A 20,903-nucleotide genomic window follows, 5' to 3' on the forward strand; every position below is an offset into this window, starting at 1 on the left:
GAATGAATGGATTGATTAACAAAAGAGCGAGAGCTGATGACTTTTATCTAAATCTTGGTAAAAACAGTAAAATGCTTAATGCATCACTTTAAATTTGTACAACATCTTAAGTTTCAGTGCACTTTCTCTACTGACTTTTCTTTGACTCTTCTGGGAGATTGATTATAACCAGTTACTTGAGTACTTAATTTTAGGTTGTATAGTTCCTATATCTCTAGGGACTGGAGAACACAGGTGCACACACACACAGAAACACCCTTCCCCCTCCCAAAAAGATCCCCCCACAATTCTAGAAAGAATATTTTGGTAATACAGGCTACAGCATAAAAATCATGTGTTTTCTTTTGTTTTTTTTTTGTTTTTTTTTTTACTGTATTCTGTATTCCCTGTATTTAGTGAGGTAATTTTTGACAGCTCCTAATTTAACAGTTTGAAATAACTGTTCTATGCTCATTAGAACTATATGCTCATGAAATAACTATGCTCATTAACAATCTTTCAAGATGAACATTAATTTTTATGTGTAAATAGTTTCGTTTTTTCAGTAATTTATTTCCTTGTGTTCATAATGTACTCAGATTACCTCAGTTCCACCAGGGCATTTAGGGACTTGGAGGACATTAGGGTAGCTTTGATTAAAATAACAACAATCACTTACAAATACAACTATGGGATAGAATAAATTCTGATTTCTAGATTGCTGCTAATTTCTATAGGACCCACTTGGCATTGGTCAAATACTAAGCATTGTGTAATTAAAACAACAACAACAAGAACAAAACCCTGACCAGAGATATGAGAGAGTCAGAGGTAGTGCTTTTACATAGATTTTTGCTAAGACAAGCAGTTTGGGAAAGGCTTCTCAAAACTGAGGTTTGAAGGTTTTTCTGTGGGTTCATAGTCATGGCAAAAAATGCATTTGCAAGGCTGCCCTCCAAAATAATTGCTCGTATAAAATGTAAGTTTCTAGGGTGGGGGGGCAGTGGGTGGTGTGCACTAAAACTGCAGTGGGTGAGTAACATCAGCCTCCTGTGACCATCTCAAATGACCTCAAGGAGAAATCAAATACAGGAAGAACCAGAACACCAGTTAAGCAGAGGCATGCAACAAAATTTTTAAACAATCAGATATGATAGAAACATGTATTAAGATGACCTAAGAGTCTTTCACATGTCTATGTGGAAATCAGAAAATCTTAATTGTTACAACCATAACAAATTATACCTTGTGACTTGTCTTTGTCCTTGTGACTTGGAGAACTGCTTGCAAGCACACATACCCCTTTTTTTTTCTTTTACATACCTAATCCCCTGTATCTAATAAGCTTCAGGGCAATTCTGCAGAGCAGATACAAGACTGTATCCTTGGCTATCCTCCTCGGTAAAACAGCAGATAAAAGCATTTACTAGCCTACTTTGAGGTTGCTTTTCCTTCAGTTGATGGGAGATTTTTACTTTACCTTGTTGCTGTCCAGTGAAATGGCCATTCTCCCATTTTACTGAGAGAAGAAGCAAGTTGAGAGTCGTTGAGTAACTTGTACAACTTTTTCTAGCACTTGTGCCAGATGTGGGCTTGCTCTACTGTTAAGAATAACAGACAAAGGATTCACAGCTTTGTAAGCACAACTAAAAGGCATTTCATGTTGTTAAAACAAACAACAACAACAAAAAAAAATTAAACAACAAAACCCAAAGAAACCTTTTATTTATTTTTTAAAAGATTTTATTTATTCATGAAAGACAGAGAGAGAGAAAGAGGGAGAGAGAGAGAGGCAGAGGGAGAAGCAGGCTCCATGCAGGGAGCCCAATACGGGACTCGATCCCAGGACCCCGGGATCACTCCCTGGGCTGAAGGCAGATGCTCAACCGCTGAGCCACCCAAGCATCCCTCAAAGAAACCTTTTAAAAGAGAAAAACCAAATGTATGCCATGTGTTATACATGTCTGATAAGTGCTGGAGCATGTCTAATGGATTCCAAATCTCCCTTTTTCTGGTTCTACTATATCCAGCCCCAATTGGAATTAATTTTCATGGTGAAAGTTAATAGTAGATAAACCTTAGTTCTTTTAAAACAGTCATTGTAGGTACAAAGCGGTAAGTCAAACTATAGATCGATTCTCTAGACCTTAAGTTATAGAAATGATTTCCCAAGTCTCTTGCTGGTAGCAGGGTCCATGTGTCATAGTTCGGGCCAGTACAACATAAGCACACATGTGGAAGTTTCTGGCAAAACCTTGGCTTTTCTGATCCAGACACTAAGCCTTCTTCTGTTCCTTTCTTTCCTTAACCTAAAAGTACACACTGACCCCCTGAGGTGCAGCAGCCATCTTGGGGCCATGAGGGGAGCAGCATAAAGAGGAAGACTTGTATGCTAAGCACAACTGACTGGGTATGAGTAGCCTGCTGTATCATTCAGCTGCTAAACATTGTTGAGTGCTTATTCCCTAAGCTTGTTTAAAGCCACTGTTACCGGTTTTTTTTGTTATTTACAGAGAACACAATCCTGATTGATGAATGTATGTGTAGGTGGAGTAGTTTTAATATAAGAAACAAATTAAGCTTCCATTTATTAGTTTCTCATGAAGGTTTTAGTCATAATTTAGTAACACTTGAGTTAGATATTTTAAAGATTGAAGTAATCATTTGAATGTTTTTACAAGATAGTTTACCACAGGGGATCCCTGGGTGGCTCGGCGGTTTGGTGCCTGCCTTTGGCTCAGGGCGCGATCCTGGAGTCCCAGGATTGAGTCCCGCATTGGGCTCCAGGCATGGAGCCTGCTTCTCCCTCCTCCTGTGTCTCTGCCTCTCTTTCTCTCTCTCTCTCTCTCTCTCATAAGTAAATAAATAAATCTTTAAAAAAAAAAAAAGATAGTTTACCACAGATTATCTTTGTACCTCTTAAAAACCAGTCATATAAGAAGCAATGAATGTAGATTCTGGGATCAGGGATTTTGTGGAAGAGGTGGTGAGGGACTTGGGCCAGGGCAGGTTCCATGGACTTGCTTTTTGTGTCTGGTGCTGCATCTTTGTCCTATCTGGGCTGTAACTTTCCTGGGTAGTGCCTTTGTTCTTCTGGGTTGGATCTCCATCTCTTAGAGCTTTGTTCAAGGTGGCAGACAACCTCTGAGGTTCTACAGCCCTGTATTGAATTCTCCTACCTGCACCACCTTCCAGCCTCTACTCCATCCAGTTGGGGTCAGCCTGTGGTTCTGAGAGAAACTCACTTTTTTTTAAAGACGTGAGACTCTGCTCTTTCATATTTCACTATAAATCTCTTTCTAGCAGCTTTACTTCTTTTTGCAAATTCTCATTGTTTTCTCTGATATGTTGATAGCAAACAGTCCCATCCGGTTCCCACGATAATCAGTGCTGCATCAGACCTATTTTTGTTTGTATATTTCTTCCATGATTTCATTGGGATCTGCAGAAAGAGGTGAGGTAAACCCTTGCATTTTTTTGGAGCATAGTGATAAGAAGTCAGTGCTGACTACATATCTCATAGGCATCCTTGGAACTACTCTAGATGTTTGTGCTTTCACTTCAGGTTATCATGCTGTTTTATCAAGAAGACTGAAAAAATGAAGGGAAATTAGGATCTTCAGAAAGTTCTTTTATCAGCAAACCTTTGGGAAATCTCTTGGCTAAGAGATTAGAAAAGATAAATAACCTCAATATTTTCTTATTTCTACTCAAATAACAATATGTGTGCTAAGGGAATATTCAGAAGGAATTATAGCACTGGATGGATACTTCTTGTGAACAGGGATCTTAGTTTTGTTCACTGATGCTATATGCTTGTCATGTAGTGGGCACTCAATAATAGGTCCCCAAATATGCTAGTTTTATTGCTCACCGTAAATGTTGATATATTGGGTCAAAAGGCCTAACATGACATGCTGCCTTGACATCTGTTGAAACAGAGTTCTCCACCCTACCCGCCCCACAGTGGAGTCTTAGTCTCCTAGCCAAACAACTCTACTCCAGAGTACCATGCACAGTTCTTGCTCATCACTCAGTAGTGGGTTTCATTTACCTGACAGTTCATGGAATTATTCAAAGAAGCCAATCGCATTCTCTTGTAGTAACGAGGGGTTACCTCACCCTCTTACTACTACTGAGGCTTGTTCGCTCTGAGTACAGCTCCCATTTAGCCTTGAGTGGCAAGCAGTGTCCTTCTACCCTGAGCTGTGAGTATATGTGACTAATAAACTCCTGCCAATCTCATATGTCCAGTATTGGGTGTCAAATATTGTATGTGCCTTCCCTATAACCTTGGGACGGAATTTCCTCCCTACCAAAGGGGTGAATAGGAGGCAATTAAAACATTTGGATCATGAACAAGGAAGGCCATTCATGATCAAGGACACCTGGTCAGCTTTAACTAACTCCTCTTGACTAACTAAATGGTTCCATGATATGGCAAAGTCCCTCTGAAACAGAGCTACCAATTGCTGCAGGCTTGTGCTTTGGGTACACGTTTTGTCTTTGTCAGTATTGCCATCTCTTCCCACCCTAAAATGCTCTCATCCCCAAGATAAAATTTGTTGTTAATTTACTATACCACAATTTGACATGTTGTTGAGTTTGGCTTGTGTTTGGTAGGTGGTCTCTGAGTCTACCACCTGTAAAAGCAGAGACAACTAACTTTAACTGTTTGGCTCTTAAGTCCCACTTACCAAGAATCCAACTAGAATGATGTGGTCACTGCATCTAGCTTGGTGACCATCACTGGCACCTTGGGGACAGCCATGGGGATATCATTTGTTATTATACACCCCTGAGATAGGCTCAGTGTTGCCCTTCTGTGAGTTTTATGGAAAAGAAGGAGACCACCACCCTAGAGAGAATTCATGGCACCCCAGTTACAGGTCTATGGCTAGGTGATAATGAGAAAAGAAAAGGGGGAGGAAAATTTGGTACAAGCTCCTGTAAAAACACCAGAGGAGTATGTAATTGAACGGCTCTCCTAACATAAAATCCCTAGCTAATGTACCTGGGTTTTGCTTAATGTTGCTGATTACCAGCATACCAAAGGGCTAATCTGACAGTAGTGGATCTTGATGGCTCCCACATAGGCCATAGACAAAATGACCTTATTGTTTGTGAACCCTGATCCCAGGGAGATTGACTGGCATTCCTTGGAGGAAAAGGGGTTGCCTACAAGGCCAGCCCCTGGGCTTCTGAACTTTTCCCATAACTACCTGCACTATGGGTAATTGAATCAAGACAGAAACTAAAAGCCATGACTTTTTTGCATTTAGATATATGAAATATTTTGAGAAATTGTATACTGAGAGAGAGCTGCAGAAATGAAAGCCAATAGGTGGGGTGCTGTGATTCATATACCTAATGACAGACAGCACAGCAGGACCTCTTCTGCTACTTATGCTTCCATCACAGCAAAGATCCGGATCCTCAGGGTTATAGGGAAAAACGCTATGGCATATCTGTGACACAGCAATGGGGTTAATTCAAACTTCCTTAAACCCTGTAAAGCGACCATTGCCATGAGGGTGGCCCTTAAGCCCCATGATACTGATCTGAAATTCTGGAGGAAGAAATTTATAAATAAGCATAGAGAGGACACCTCCCACCCTCAAATCATATTTAGTGGCCAACCAAAAAAGGGAGAGACAGAAAGAAAGAGTAGGAAGGAAGGAACAAATGAATGAATGAGCCAACGAACAAACCTGGCTATAGGGGAAGGGGGGAAAAAGGAAAAAAAAACAAACCTGGAACAAAGACCCACAGTTAGACCTAATTGGAAGTCCAAAATTTACTAAAATAATGTAAATAACAAAGAGATAAAAACATATTTATTGGCTATTGAACCTCCACAGCACAGATTCTGAATTAATTTTAACATTTGCTGAGATGTACCAGTTAGTACCAAATGGATATAATACTGGACTCGAATTACAGGTATACCTGGCTATCCCATTATTTATTGACATGGTACCCCCTGTAATCCTTGGAGGTTACTACATGTGAAATAGAGAACAAACAGGTATGTCTCATCTTAACTGCTAGAATGGTGGTTTTACCTAAATTATCCATTGCTCAAAAAATAGATTTTATTTTTTTATTTTTTTTAATTTTTATTTATTTATGATAGTCACACACAGAGAGAGAGAGAGAGAGAGAGAGACAGAGACATAGGCAGAGGGAGAAGCAGGCTCCATGCACCAGGAGCCTGATGTGGGATTCGATCCCGGGTCTTCAGGATCGCGCCCTGGGTCAAAGGCAGGCGCTAAACCGCTGCGCCACCCAGAGAGCCCAAAAATAGATTTTAGTGAGCATAGATGCTCTGACCCAATAAATGATAAATTAAAATAAAGAGAATAAAGTCTTTGGTACTTAGAAATTGGCTTAACAAAATGGGACTGGACCCCATTGACCCATTTACACATTTTTACAAACTCTTGGGCTATTGAGTAAGACTTGTCCCAGGACACACCTTATCCCCATTACCCATAATCTAGAATCTTTTCTTCATTAGGATGACTGATCCTTCAGATTAGCCAATGGCCCATGGCTCCCACTCCCAACCTGGGCCTTTATTCCAGCCCCAAACCTCCCCAACATTGCAGCACATTACAATCACCTGGGTAGCTTTAAGAAATCCTAATGTTATGTTGCATGCCAAAACAAATTAGTGTATCCTGGTGTGGGAACCAGACATTAGTATTTTTAAAGATCCCTAGTTGTCTACAGTGTGCCAAATAATTGACAACTTACCATGTAGCCACTGCCCAAAGACTGGTGAAAATTTTTAGGAATAATGCCATTTAATTTGTTCCTTATGCAATCCTGAAGAAATTGATAAAGTTAGAATTCCTAAATATACCAGTCTTTATCATAAATGGGTTATGCAATACTTTAAATATATGGTAAAGAGCTAATGTCAGTATCATAAGGACATGCTAATATGGTGGAAAACAGATTTGTATGTATGGAAAGGGGAATGTATTTTCTAACTTGTCTAAGGTTCTAGCCAACATTTTATAGAAACACATTAATTACTTCAATCTTATGTCAGTGGAACACATGTGAAAAACTAATACAAAGATGTTCAGTTATGACTATTGAACCCAAATAATTATGTTTGTTCCTTCCTACTTGATTTTCCACATTAACTTTTTATTTTGAAAGGACATCAAATGTCACTGCATATTATTTGAAGAGATTAACAAATTATCTTTTATATATACTTGTACCTGGATCAATAAATCAGTCTTGAAATAGCTCAGAATAATCTTTACTAACTCTTCTCAAATGGTTCTCAAGAACATAATAGCATGCCAGAGAGGACATATTAAAGCTTCAGAAGTACATGTAATTCTGTTGGTGTTTAAGAAGTATTGTTTTCATAGAAGCAGTTTGAACAGGATTGTAAATTGCCTTTCTTATAAAGTGAAGATTGTAGAATTCTACTTTTTTGTTTGACATTGACTAATAGATGTGAGTGACTATATCCTTTTTATTTTATTTTTTTAATAAAAGTGATACCCAAAAGCATTTGGCAAAAAGAATCATCCTGAACTAAGATGACCGGTGGAGAAGAAAATTGATTAAAAATCTAGAGCAAGTTGTATGCCTCTATGGGATTATGAGCTCTCTTCATCTGTGATTCAGTGGTTTCTAACAAGCAACTTACTGATTTTGATGAGAGTGCTTTTCTGTTAGGTGTATATAGAATATCTGCTCATTTCATTACAATGAATGAATACTTTCTTAGATCCAGAGAGTGATTTTTTAAAAAGATTTTTTTTATTTATTCATAGAGACACAGAAAGAGAGGCAGAGGGAGAAGCAGGCTCCATGCAGGGAGCCCGACGTGGGTCTTGATCCTGGGTCTCCAGGATCACACCCCGGGCTGCAGGTGGCGCTAAACCGCTGCGCCACCGGGGCTGCCCTCCAGAGAGTGATTGTACCGACCCAATAATCAGCTGTTTTGAATATCTAGGACCACTCCCGAAAGGCACAATTTTCTCTGAAAACTCTATTTTCCTACTTTCCAGGTTTTCTTGTCCATAGGTCTAGATAACTCAGATAAATAATCCTGGATTTTCCAGAACAGCCCTGATTTCAGTGTTATTCCTTTGTAGTAAATATCAGTATTTAATGCATAACAAAATGTTATTTGGAGTTTTGTACCTTTTTTTGTGACGTGTCATCTAAGTGCAGTAAGTGAATATGTTCATTGTGTCCATAGAAAATGAATAGTTATTTTCTGACAAATATGATATATAATCAACTGATAAACAGAGAAGGATTTGGAGTCAGCTGTTTCTCTCCTTTATAAGATAGAACTCTTGAAGTTATAGAGTAAAAATAGCAAGACATGGGAGATGCTTTGGAGAATGTCAGTAAACATAGAACAATAATATAGGAGATGTTGAGTGCTTGTTATCTGCCAAATACCTTTTGTGCATTATCTCATTTTATCCCTTTCAGCAACCCTCTGAGCTGGGTAATATAAGTACCATCAAACTACCAGAGAGGTGATAGAGGAACAGAGTTTCAGTCATATGCTCAAGTCTGGTGAGCAGTTTGAATGAAGGTTCAAACTGAGACTCTATCTGCAGAGCTTGGGCTCTTAACCCATGGATACTGACCAGAGTTTCCGAGAAATTTTGTCAACATGATTTTATTTTTCCCACCCAACAATCATATTACACGTAATAGTGAACAGGTTGTAATATAAGCTAAGTACCTTTTAAATTGGCATTTTAAGAGCAGCCCTGGTGGCTCAGTGGTTTAGCACTGTCTTTGGCCCGGGGCCCGATCCTGGGGACCTGGGATCGAGTCCCGCATTGGGCTCACTGCATGGAGCCTGCTTCTCCCTCTGCCTGTGTTTCTGCCTCTCTCTCTCTCTCTCAGGAATAAATAAATAAAATATTTTAAAAATAAATTGGCATTTTATGCCACTAATATCACTAGCAGTATTTCAAAAATCATCTGTTAATTTTGTATATCTGGAAAGCTAAAAACTAATGGTTATTCATCACTCTTGAGGAAAACATATACATCCTGGACAAAGATGGAAGAGAGTCTAAATGATTGAACTGGAAATTCATAAGCAGTGATTCTCAACTAGAGGGGATTTGAAGACATCTTTGATTGTCCAACCAAAATAGAGGAGAGGTTGCTATTGGCATCTAGTGAGTAGAGCCCAGGGATGCTGGTAATTTTCCTACAATGACAATGCATGAAACAGCTCCCTACCCAAAGAATTATCTGGCTCCAAGTGTGCTGGGGTTAAGAAACGTTGGATTAAGGCAACAGAATAGTATAATTTGCACTATTAAAATTATATATTATTAAACACTATTCGAATTACTCAAATAATTGCAAATGCTGAAAGATGATGCGTTTAATAAATTTATGAGGTGAATGGTCTGGCATATTGAATCTAATCTATATTTTGGTGAGTTCTAAAATATGTTGCTTTTATGCTCGTATTTAGACTTGAGTTTTCAAATAATTGGCAGAGTAAGATATATTTAACTATTTCAGGAGCCAACACACTTTTTCAGAGTATCTTTATCCCATATAGAAACTGGTTGATAGGGGTGAGTGGGTGGCTCAGTCCGTTGAACTTCTGGCTCTTGGATTCCAGTTGGGTCATGATCTCAGGGTTGTGGGCTCTGTGCTCAATGGGGAACCTGCTTAAGATTCTTTCTTTCCCTCTCCCTCTGCCCCCAGCCATTCTTTCTCTCCCTCAAATAAATAAATTAAAAAAAAAAAGAAAAGAAAGAAACTGGTTGATGGCTTAGGACTCAGTCCTATTCTGTTGAGGAGGGGGTTCCTTGGTTATTAGGGGTTCTGTTCCTTGGTTGCTTTGGCCTTAAAACTCTGCTCTCTGCTCACTGGCATTGCCAGAACAACTCACTGGGATAATTTTGTCCAATCAACATGAATATTCTTTAGTGAAAACATCTATATCCAAATTTTAAGTAAAAGGTCTATAAAATCAACACAATTAACATAAAATCTAAAAGTAATTTTTGTCTAAAAAATTCTAAATATATACATTAGATGACAAATGTTAAAATTCAGTTCTTTCTTTCATTCTTCTTCCCTTCTCTTTCTGAATAATTCCATCATTCTAAAGCCGTTAGGAAGGGCAGAGCAAAGGATATGTCCAGTGATGGCACAGAGGGATGTGTTGGAATCTGGGAAAGGTGAGTAGGGTATCCACACTGGGGACGGCGAGGAAGGGAAAGAGGCCTAGGGAGAGATGTGTGGGTCTAACTAGTAACTAGGTAAGGTTGGCTTTTGCACAGCGGGACAGGGTAGTGGGATGAGCAGGATGAGGATCATGTCTCTCTATTGATGGGTGGACCAGCATGTGTAGTTAGAGCTCAAGCAGGGTAAGGAGAGGGATCTGTGTAGGAAGGCTTCCCAGCACAGTGTATTGGTACTCAAATAGGCTGAGAAATGAAAAAAGAAAATGAGATAATGCCTTAGAAATTCTGATGAAAAATTAATAACCAGGAATTCTGTACCCCACCACTCTCTATCAACCAACCAAACATCAGAAGAGAATTACATTATTTTTAGATATATAAGATCTCAATAAGATTTCCTATAAGATCTCAATAGGTTTCCTCCATTTATTCTTTCTCAGAAAGCTGTTGGATGATGAGTTTCAGCAAATGAAGGAGCACGACATAGGGTCTGGTAGACAAAAGACCCAACACAGGACTAGAGAGAAGGGAACCCCCAGGATACATGAAGGGAGAACTCAGGATGAGAGCTGAGTACCAGATGTAGAGGGAAAACAGTCCAGGTGGGAGCAGGTCAGAAGTCTCTAAATTTCTTCACAATGGAGATACTGGTAGACTATGATGTGAATGGATGTGTGGGGAGGAGACTTAGAAACAGACAGAGTTCATAGTCCAAGAAGTGGTAAACGTATAGAACATTAAGCACATAAAACAACAAAAGTTGTTAATTCCAGAAAGGCAGGAAGCCGAGCAAGAAAGGGAAAGTAATTATATTTTACTACATGACACAATTATGAAAAGTGTTCATCATCATTGTAAGGTAAACACTGAAATGTTGATCTAACCAAAATGATCACAAAACAATGTTGGAAGGATGGTGCAATGGGAAGGATGCAAGTGTGTGTAGTTGTGGTGGAGATGGTGGGGTGGGAGAGTTGAAAGCAAATTCCTCATGATTTGCGTATTACATCATGAGATAATATTTTTTTAAAAATGGAAACATTAAGAATTGTCTACACTGGAATGTTACTTAGAGATGTATGGTTCAAATAATACTGTTGGTATTAAAATATGAGTTTCTTTCAACTACTTCCCCTTGGCCCTCACCATTTCAGTTTGAGCCAATCTGACTTCCAGCTTGTAGCACCTGCATCTCTTGCCTGCAGGTTATCTCTGGCTCTAGAGCCCACTTTGCCTAAACACCCTAAGTGTTGGAGAAATAATGGTCTAGGAACAGCCCTCCACCAGTGAACTAAAAAGTAGGTTATAAATGCCTCCGCTCTTTCATTCCTTGGGTCAGATAACTCTGGGGTGAGGGGATTCTAAAACATTTCTCAGAGTTCCCCAGCAGGATTAAGTTGTTCACAGAGGTAACTTCCTGAGTGAGATTTCATTTACTAGCTTTCTTCTCTGTCCTATCTTACTTCACCAATTCCCCATCAGCATTTCTGGGATTATCTGCCACGTAAATGACTTGCTCAAGTCACTATTGCAAAATTTGCTTCAGGGAGATCCTATACTGATACAACTAAAAAAGATAAAAATCAGTATCTCTGAGGAAAAAGAAAGAAGATGGAGAATGTACTGTTAGCCATGACCCATAAACCTATTAGAACTTTTTCCTTTCCTAAAATACTCCTAGTAGGAAATTGATGTCTTTGCTTGAATTGAAGATAACTTATTAAAGTTGCACAGAACTCTCTTTGCCTGTCTACGTAGACTTTCAGGCTATTTCAGAGATGGCAGGCTGTCCTAAGCTTCCAGTTCAGACAAGGAAACTGACGGGAAGGTCAGTCCAGTTCTCTGTCCATAGTCCTTGGTTATTGAATTCAGAGAAGGAGCCACCCATAAGTACAAATTATATTCAAACCATAGGTGTCTTTTTATCGTTTCTGGTTTAAAGAGGTAGCATTAGTTGGAATCCTTTCAAGATGTTTAATTCCTTGAAAATTAAAAGAAAGTGTTCTACAGGCCAATATTTCTCTGGAGCAATTTAAGAAGATGTGAAATGGTTGAGTATTTCAATCCATATTGGGTTCCTAGCGTTCTCTCTCTTTCTGTCTTTTTCTCAAATCACCTTGGTGGGAGGAAATGGTACTACCGTCTACTCAAGTCAGATCTTCATCAGCAGTAAATTAATGGTGTGGGGATGGTAGGAAGAGAAGGAAGAACAGTCACCTGTATTCCTCAAAGTCCAATCATCTTGTCCTGATATACTGACAGCTTTTCACAGACTTCCTTTGTCACATTTCAGTGTCTACTAGTATCTCTGATCCATTGACTTTCACATGTATTCAACAGCTGTTTTCCTTATAGTTTTTTGAAACCGTCACCAAGCCAGAATCCTGGATTGTCAGTCCTCCCTAAGACATGACTTCATGTGGACACATCCTGAACTCTGTTCCTCTAACACCAAATGAAATGCCAAACCAACTCAGGGTCAGTGTCTGCCTGTCCCTCCTGTCCAGGCAGAGCAGAAACCATCCATAGAGTGCTGCTGGCCACAGATGAAGTCCTCCAAGAACAAATAAATAGACTGAGGTTAGCAATCCATCATTCAACCCTGTGACACTTATAGACTGAGAAATTATGAGCCAGAAATGTCATCTAAACCTGAGACTTAGCAATACCATTGAGTCTTTATCAGTGGGATTATAGGTTTCCAGTTGCTTTTATTGGTGGTCATGATGAATGTGTTCTACGCAGACACGCTTCTTACTGTCATCCAAGTAGCTAGAAGAATAATATAGGACAGCAAAATAAACTGGCCTGCAAGAGAATCCCACAGGTGACTTTGGTCCCTTGGGCGCTCAGTTCCCCTGACCAATGGCTCACCTGGCAGCCATTTTTGGGCTGTTTGAGGCAGCTCCATCCTTTCATGAAGACTTACTCTTCTTTGGCTGTCTTCTTATTTTCTAGGCCTCTCTCACTCCTCCCCTGCCCCTTGCCAATCTGGGCTTTCTGGTACACCTGCAGCCCAAGCACTGCTCCACTCTTCATAAACTTCAAGAGTTTATGAAGTACTCAAAGTTACCAGTAGAAAAACCAGCAGAGCTGCTAAGTAGTCATCCCTGAATACTAGAAACTACTTTCTGCAAATTGAACATTGGTAGGATGCAGGGTATTCTTGAAATCTCCTATAGGCATCCACAAGGCCAGACCTAAGGAGTGTTTCCAATTATCCCGCAGAACAGACAGACTCTAAGGCCAAGAGATAGCACGACTCCTGAGTAATGGACTTTGTTTAATAATATTTCCCTAGCAAGAGTTTGTTCCTTTCTCAGAATAGTGGAACAGAAAATCTAGGTTCTGGTTAGTGTCTCTAGAATATCAGATTTGCACATGCATATATTAGATTGTTGAAGACTATAAAATATATTATGAATTTCAGATTGCTCATATTTAAATTACATTGGTTGTAGATTATTTCCTGCAATTTGAGTCTGCTCCCTCCTCATTGTCTTCTAACCCCTGCCCTTCTAATCCCCTCTTCTAAGACTCTAAGACTGAGTGATGATATGATAGTTTAAACATAGATTTTTGATTTTGACTTTCATTGTCACTGTCTTTTCAGAGCCAGGCAGCATTGTGCCTTGGAAAGAATCCTGCCAGGGACTCAAAACACCAATGTTTTAGTACAAACTACCATTACCATATGTAGAATTTCAGGTAAATCACTTATGACCTCCATTTTCTTGAGAAAATATAAAATGGAGGCTTATACTAGACCATTTTAAGGGTCTTCTCTTTTTAACATCTTGACAATAATTCCAGTGTTTGTCATTAAAACTCTTTTGAGTAGATTTGGGGAACTTCTAGAATATTTACAAAGTGCAGTTAGACAATAAAGGACCCCCTTCAGTGTTACCCCGAAACACAAACTGAGTTGAGTAGAACACCATATAAACTTTATTTGTAATTTTAGTCCCCAGTTCTCTCTCTCTCTTTTTTTTAAGGTTTTATTTATTTCTTTGAGAGAGAGAAAGCACATGAGCATGCGTGAGTAGGGGAAGGACCAGAGGGAGAAGCAGACTTCCTGCTGAGCAGGGAGCCCAATGCAGGGCTCCATCCCAGGATCCAGGGATCATGACCTGAGCCAAAGGCAGATCTTAACATGCTGAGTCACCCAGGCACACACCGACCCCCAATTCTGTCATTTAAATATGAATTTAAAACATTCAAAATGGTTAAGTATTACAATCTTATAAACTATGTTTTTATTATTATGTTATTACTATAAAGTAATTTCCAAGAAGGGTCATTATGCTGCAGAGAACTTCAGGGCACATATTTATTTCCTTTACACCACTACTTAATCTCCATGTGAAACTGAGGGAGTCTCTGCATTGCTTTGGTTGGGTCAGCAGTGTGTTGGGGAAGATGGACAGTCACATGGCATAGGGATGAGATTCCCCCCACCTCAACTTTGTTCCTAGTCACTGAAAAGATGTTGGGTGAGGCTACCAAATTCTAATCTCTAAATCTTTGCTTATAATCATACCTTAGTTTATTTTTCTCCTAATTTATTTTCTTTTAATAATTTCCTCATTCTTCTTGTAATAGCACAAATATCTGTGATTGTAAGCTAGCTGAACAAAGACCACATCGTGCTCAGTATTTAGAAATATCATGATGCCTAGTCGATAATCAGTAATAATAGTAAGTAATACAAGTATTAACATAAATGGCTTTTTTTTTTTTTTAGATTTAGATTCAGGCAAGTGATTAAATCACTTTTTTTAAAAGACTGTTACAATACATGTGGAATAGAGAAGAAAATCCACAGTATTTTTAAAAGATAAAATGAAACAATTTCACTTCCATAGTTGGCAATGCCAATAGGCCCCTTGGTGTCCACTTAATCACTGGGGTGCCTGGGAGAAAGGTTTCAGAACCCGAAGGCACAAAACAAGAGAACAGAGGACAGAAGAGAAGGAAAGGGGAGGAAGTGAGGCCAGGAGGTAGGAGGAATCAAAGAAGAACAGGAGGGAATGCAGTATTTACTGGCAATTTCCCCAAAGGTATCTGTTCTCTCCTTGTTCCCCAAACCCTGCTGGGCCTGACACAGGCCTGAACAAGCCTAGGAAACAGGCCCTCGTCCTCCCGGTACCCACAATGGCTGACTTTGCTGGAGAGCAGCATCCTCTCTTCAGAGCCCCATGGAAGGCATCTTCTCCCTTTTGTTAGCAACTGGTGGAAGGCCTCCTTAGGGATCTTGTGCATTTATGCTGCCTAACTGATGTATTATTCCGCTTGGGAGCCCTAACAGTTGTAAATGCTTTGTTTCCATGGATGCCCTGTGTACCCCTGGGGCTCTATGAAAGGCAGGTATTAACTTATCTCTGGTGAAAACACCAACCTAGGGGCACCAGGGTGGCTCAGTTGTTTAAGTGTCTCTCTTTGGCTGGTGTCATAATCCCAGGGTCCAGAGATCGAGTTGCACATCAGGCTCCCCGCTCAGTGGGGAGTCTGCTTTTCCCTCTGGCCCCCCCCCGGCCTGCTTGTGCTGTCTCTCACACTCTCTCTCGAATAAATAATCCTAAAAAAAAAAAAATAGCTCAGGTCATGATCCCCATGTCAGACTCCCTCTCCCTCTGTGGCTGCCCCTGCTTGTGTTTGCTCGCTCTCTCTCTCTCTCTCTCAACAGTGTCAGAGCAAAAATGTTTGTCCTTTCAATTATAAATATTATTATATTTAATAATAAGTAAGGGGAAAAGCTTTGGATAATCAGTAATACCAAAGGCAGTTGGGATATATTTTAATATAGTTGAATTGCAAAGCCATTATTTACTAGCTCTGCTTTGATTTTTGCCTCACAATTTGGAGTAAACAAAAATGTGAGTATATGTGTTTAGCAGAGGCTCTGTTAAGTAACAATTATTAATGGGCTTAGAGTCAATGCCAAAGTGAGAAGCTAATGCAAATGAGTGGCCTGGTGGTCCAGAGAGAGCTCAGAGCCTACTGTATTACACAGCAAAATAGTAACACAAATCCCATGCAAGTTCTTTAACCAGTCAACTCTTGCAGGGCACTCAAACTCATTCTTGGTGAGCCCTGGCTAGACTAAGTCATGAATGTTTGGACAACATGATTGAATTAATGGGGAAAGAAATACAATTCCAGATTCTGGCATGGTCTACAAACCACTGCTGGGTCTTAAGCATCCCTTAGACCACTAGTATGCCTCCTAATTACTTCTTTCCCCTGTCTTCCAGAAAATCCAAGCTAATGACTCAATGAAGGTAAATCACTTTCTTCTCCCTCCACAACTTCAAACTACTTTCCCAGTTTTGCTATTCTTTCTTGTCATCTTTCTGAACCTATCCTCAAAGCCATAGTCTTGGTTCAGGCCCTGCTCAGTACTCAGATGTGGATTATTATGGTTCTTCATTGCATGGGCTCTGGGATCTTCCTCTTGTAATAGACTAATTCCACTAAAACCCCAAAGCAGATTCTTTCATGCCACCCCCACTCCCCACCCCATTACCCTCAGGATAGAGTTCAAATTCTTTAGGCCCACAGCTGGTCAGGAGATAAGCTGTGCCTCCAGGCTCATTTCTTAACTGCCTTACAGGAGGAGGAACCCTTTGCCCCAGGCAAATAGAACCAGCAGCAAATCCCTGGACCTGACAGCCTGTCTTGCCTTAAATCAAGCTTCTTCTGTCCAGCCTGCATCCTTATCTTCATGGAGTACTTCCATGCATCCTCAAGACATTACTCAAGGTTCCCTACAACTATGATTGTATCAAAACCATTTGTTGATATGTGGTCAGCTGCTTGAGGATAACGGCTGTTGTATTCATGCTTGTTTTCTCCCTTGGTTTCATCACCTATTATTCCGCTTGGCCTTTCTGTTCTTTCACCAAGCTAAGTCTTAGCGTCTTTCCACTAGAACATATTCCTCTGCCTAGGATGCAGTAACCTTGTCTTCTCATTCACTCATGTAGCCCTAGTGTCTTCGACAGTGCTCGATACAGGGTAGGTACCAGGAAATATCTTTGGAATTATTGTATTGTATGCAGGATTTGCAACTGTAGGAAGAGGTATAAATACGGTTATGAGTATAGGTTTCCTGGTGAGTAGAAATAAAAAGCTAGGCATCCTAATGAACCTCCTCATTCCCACCTCTTCAGCAACTCTGTCTTGAATCATCATTTGAATATTTTTACCTTTTGTCTCTCACAGCTGTCTTTGCATGTTGAAAATGTGTTCAAGGCCTAACCTTTTCAAAGCCTCTTAGAGCATATTCACTGGAGCCAAACCATCTAGGTTCTTGCCCCAGTTCTGTCCAGTTATGACCTTGGGCAGGTAATTTAAGCCCTCTGTGCTTTAGTTTCCACATCCATAAAATGATGCCTCCTCATGGGATTGTTTGGATGATTATAAAAATATATGTAAAACACTCAGAAGAGTGGCCATAATAAGCACAACATACATGTTAGTCATTAATATTAGTCATTTTCTATCAGGTAGAGAGAGGACACAATTGACAAATCCAAATGAAGTATCTGTGGGAGATAAATGTGATGGGAAAAGTTTGTGTGACAGAGAAATGAGAACAGCAGGACATTTGCTTCCAGGAATCAAAACAATATAATTTATTAATTATACATTTAGATATTTGTAATATACACCATATATAGGAAATATGAAAGTTGCTTAGAGTACCTCCATGATTTTGTATTGAATGTTAAAAATTTTATTTTAAAATAGTTTAACAAAACTCCTCTTGCATTTTAATATTTTAAAATAAAATCCATTATGTCAAAATGTCAAGCATCTAAAAAGTTGTAAAAACCATGATTCAAGTCAACAATTATGTGTTTTGAGATTTGGTGGGTAAACATGATTTCATTTGTCTATGAAGAATTTACTCTGTTCCCTTCTGGCTTTTTCAAGGCTTTCAAAAGTGATCATGCCTCTTGGCAGCTGCAACTTACTCTTTTCTGTTTCCAGTATGTTCTCAGCTTCACCTTAAACAGAGTACAGAAATATGCAAGGTGACAAAAGGATCATTAGTGTTTTGTGAAAAAGCCAAATTGCTATATGTCAGTGACAAGCTGTAACACTGTGTGGAGGCATGCCCCTATTGTCTTCAGGAGAAGCCACCTCCCAAAGGAAGGTCATTCTTTCCTTTGGGAAGAAAAAGGAATTCTGAAGACAGAGAGAGAAATCAATCGGATGCCATAAATTTTACTTGACAGAAGACAGCATTTTAAAATATAGAAGAGAAAGAATACCAAATAATATTTTTTTCTTTGAAGGAAACTCAGGACGGTAAGCATTAGTTGTGTTTGGAAGGGTTTAGCATGGAGAAACCAAACATAGTCTCTGTTATATTGCCCCTAAATATGTAGGTGACATAAGAGAAAATAAAGCTTATTAATTTTTTTCTTTTTCAAGAAAGCTAATCTTTTACCTGAAACCACTTGTAAGTACCCAAAATAATATTAAATGTTCTTTAGTCTGTATACATACATACACACAAGTATACGCAGTTTTATAAGTAATTCCTCTTTCATGTAACAGGTAGTAATTTCTTAGGCCCCGTTGAAGACTAATTAGCAAAATTTAAAAAAATTATAGTGTACATTGTTGACATTCTATAATTTTCCTTGGGAATGAAAGCAACTGGTTCTTTTTAAGTACTTCTTTTTTAGCACACAATGAATTTATACTCCAGACCCAATAGGGCAGGCTACAATTTTCAAATTATAACACCCTAACCACCTGCCTCAGTCTTACATAGTAAGTAAAAGTCATTATAAATTATATGTAATCAGACAGGCCTTGAATGACACACTAAATGTGTCTATGTGATAGTGCCTCACATGGGGTACATTCTCATGTGTATGCAGAAAGGCTGATGAAAGTCAAGGATTGATTGTATACCTTGGGTTCATCACTAGTTAACAAGGCTAAGTGTTATAACCTAAACTTTCAAGTACAGCAAGTTTCCTGGTAGATTATAAAGTTGTATTTTTTAAAACAGTAAATTCCCATAACATGTCTTAAAAGTTTAAAATTGTATGTTCTGTGGATTCTGATGGACTTATAATAAAATTACTTCCCAAATATACAATCATGATGTTCCTAGAAAATAACCTTGTTCTCTATTAGTAATATGTTCAAGTGAATGTTGTGTAATAGACTTGCCATTTAATACTATGTATTTTAACGAAGCACTGAGAATTCTAATGTCCATAAAAACAATGAAACATAGTTGAACTCAGACTAATAAGTTCTTAAGCAGATGAGTAACATGAAACTGAGCTTTAACATTGGTAAATTAGTTGTGTAGTTAGTTTTCAACTGAAAATGAGATTGTACTCCAAAATTTAATATGTACATCAGTTTTTTAGAGCTCAGAATACATTTTCCCATAGTGATAATGTAGTAAATCAATTTCTAGGCCATCAACAGAAAACTCTTTAGGTCACAATGTAGCTAAAATATGACACCATAGTGCTTGACCCCAAGGGACATTTTAGCAGAGTTTCTATGTGGAAAATGTATTTCCATCTTCCAATGGAAATTTTTAAGGAACATATAATCCTTGTATCTCCCTAAGCCTGGAAAAGAGATGTTCTACTCTCTACTCCCAGTACCTGCAGAGGAGTCTATACTTCCTCCTTTCCTGTACCAAATCAGTCCCCACAGAGCTTTAGCGATAGTGATGTGCCCAAAAATATAGCCCAGGAGAGGAAAGGATGGGAAAAATGAAGGCTTGGGAAAGGCATAGTTCCAATGTGCTTTTGGTTGAAGGCTCAAGAAGGGACACAGGGGCTCTCATGAGAGAGTCTTCCTGGATTAGAAATGGCTTCTGTGGCAGCAGGGCTACTTTCTAGGGCAATAAAAGCCAGGGTTCTATGGGAACAGCATGGTGTGGTGATTATTTAACAACCAGCTCTCCAGAAAAAAAAAAAAAAATGTATGTAAGTTTATTATGAATATAAGTTTCTTATAAATTTTACTTACATATAGCACACAATTTTATAAAAAATAATAAAATGTTCAGTGTACTTTATTATAAATGTCACATAGCAAATTAATGAGAAAGTATAATTCCAACATGAATGATGGTATTTTCATTTACACTAACAAGACAAAAGTGGAAAAAATGACATATGTTGGAATTATTTTTGTTTGGAAATGATGTAAACCAACTTGGTTGAATCAGATAACATTTTTTAAATGTTAGGAGAATGTTTCCTCAATTGTTTGTGCTATTTACAACATAATGGCTACTGACACAACAAATAATTAAGTATAATCTGCAGTTAACATTTTCTTCATCACTTCCTTAAATCTGGACCATGGGTTAGCAAGCTTTCTTAAAAGGGCCAAACAGTAAATATTTTAGGTTTGTGGGGCCTTATATCTCTTGTTGCAATCACTCAGCTCTGTCATGGCAATGGGAACACAATGGGAACACAGACAATTCAGAAATGAATGGGCATGTCTGTGTTTTAATAAAACTTTATTTTCAAAAACAGGTGGCCACTCTGCAGGCCATAGTTTGCTGAAAATAATAAGTCAAGCCTTGATTTGTTTTTTTCAGATTTCCATGGTGTATATATTCCCACACCATGACCAACTTCAGGCTACCAATGGGATGCCACTGAAGTTGGAGTTGTATCTGTTATCTTATTGTGTGTGTATATTGTATCT

The 20,903-nt window shown here is 38.9% G+C and overlaps 2 protein-coding genes across 14 annotated transcripts in view; one reads left to right on the top strand and one right to left on the bottom strand.

The window, feature by feature from the left end:
• The window catches only part of CD274 (CD274 molecule), a 144,321-nt gene that overhangs the window by 43,873 nt on the left and 79,545 nt on the right, over positions 1-20,903 (top strand). The gene's annotated exons all lie outside the window — the stretch shown is intronic.
• PLGRKT (plasminogen receptor with a C-terminal lysine) overlaps positions 17,810-20,903 on the bottom strand; it is a 53,763-nt gene continuing 50,669 nt past the window's right edge. For all 7 annotated transcript variants that reach the window (XM_072840586.1, XM_072840573.1, XM_072840595.1 and 4 more), the window contains one exon: positions 17,810-18,205. In XM_072840586.1, coding sequence (XP_072696687.1) covers positions 18,084-18,205 — 122 coding nt within the window. In that variant the 3' untranslated portion in view covers positions 17,810-18,083. The remainder of the gene's footprint in view (positions 18,206-20,903) is intronic.

This window comes from Canis lupus, chromosome 1 (assembly GCF_048164855.1).
Source record: "Canis lupus baileyi chromosome 1, mCanLup2.hap1, whole genome shotgun sequence".
NCBI lineage: Eukaryota > Metazoa > Chordata > Mammalia > Carnivora > Canidae > Canis > Canis lupus.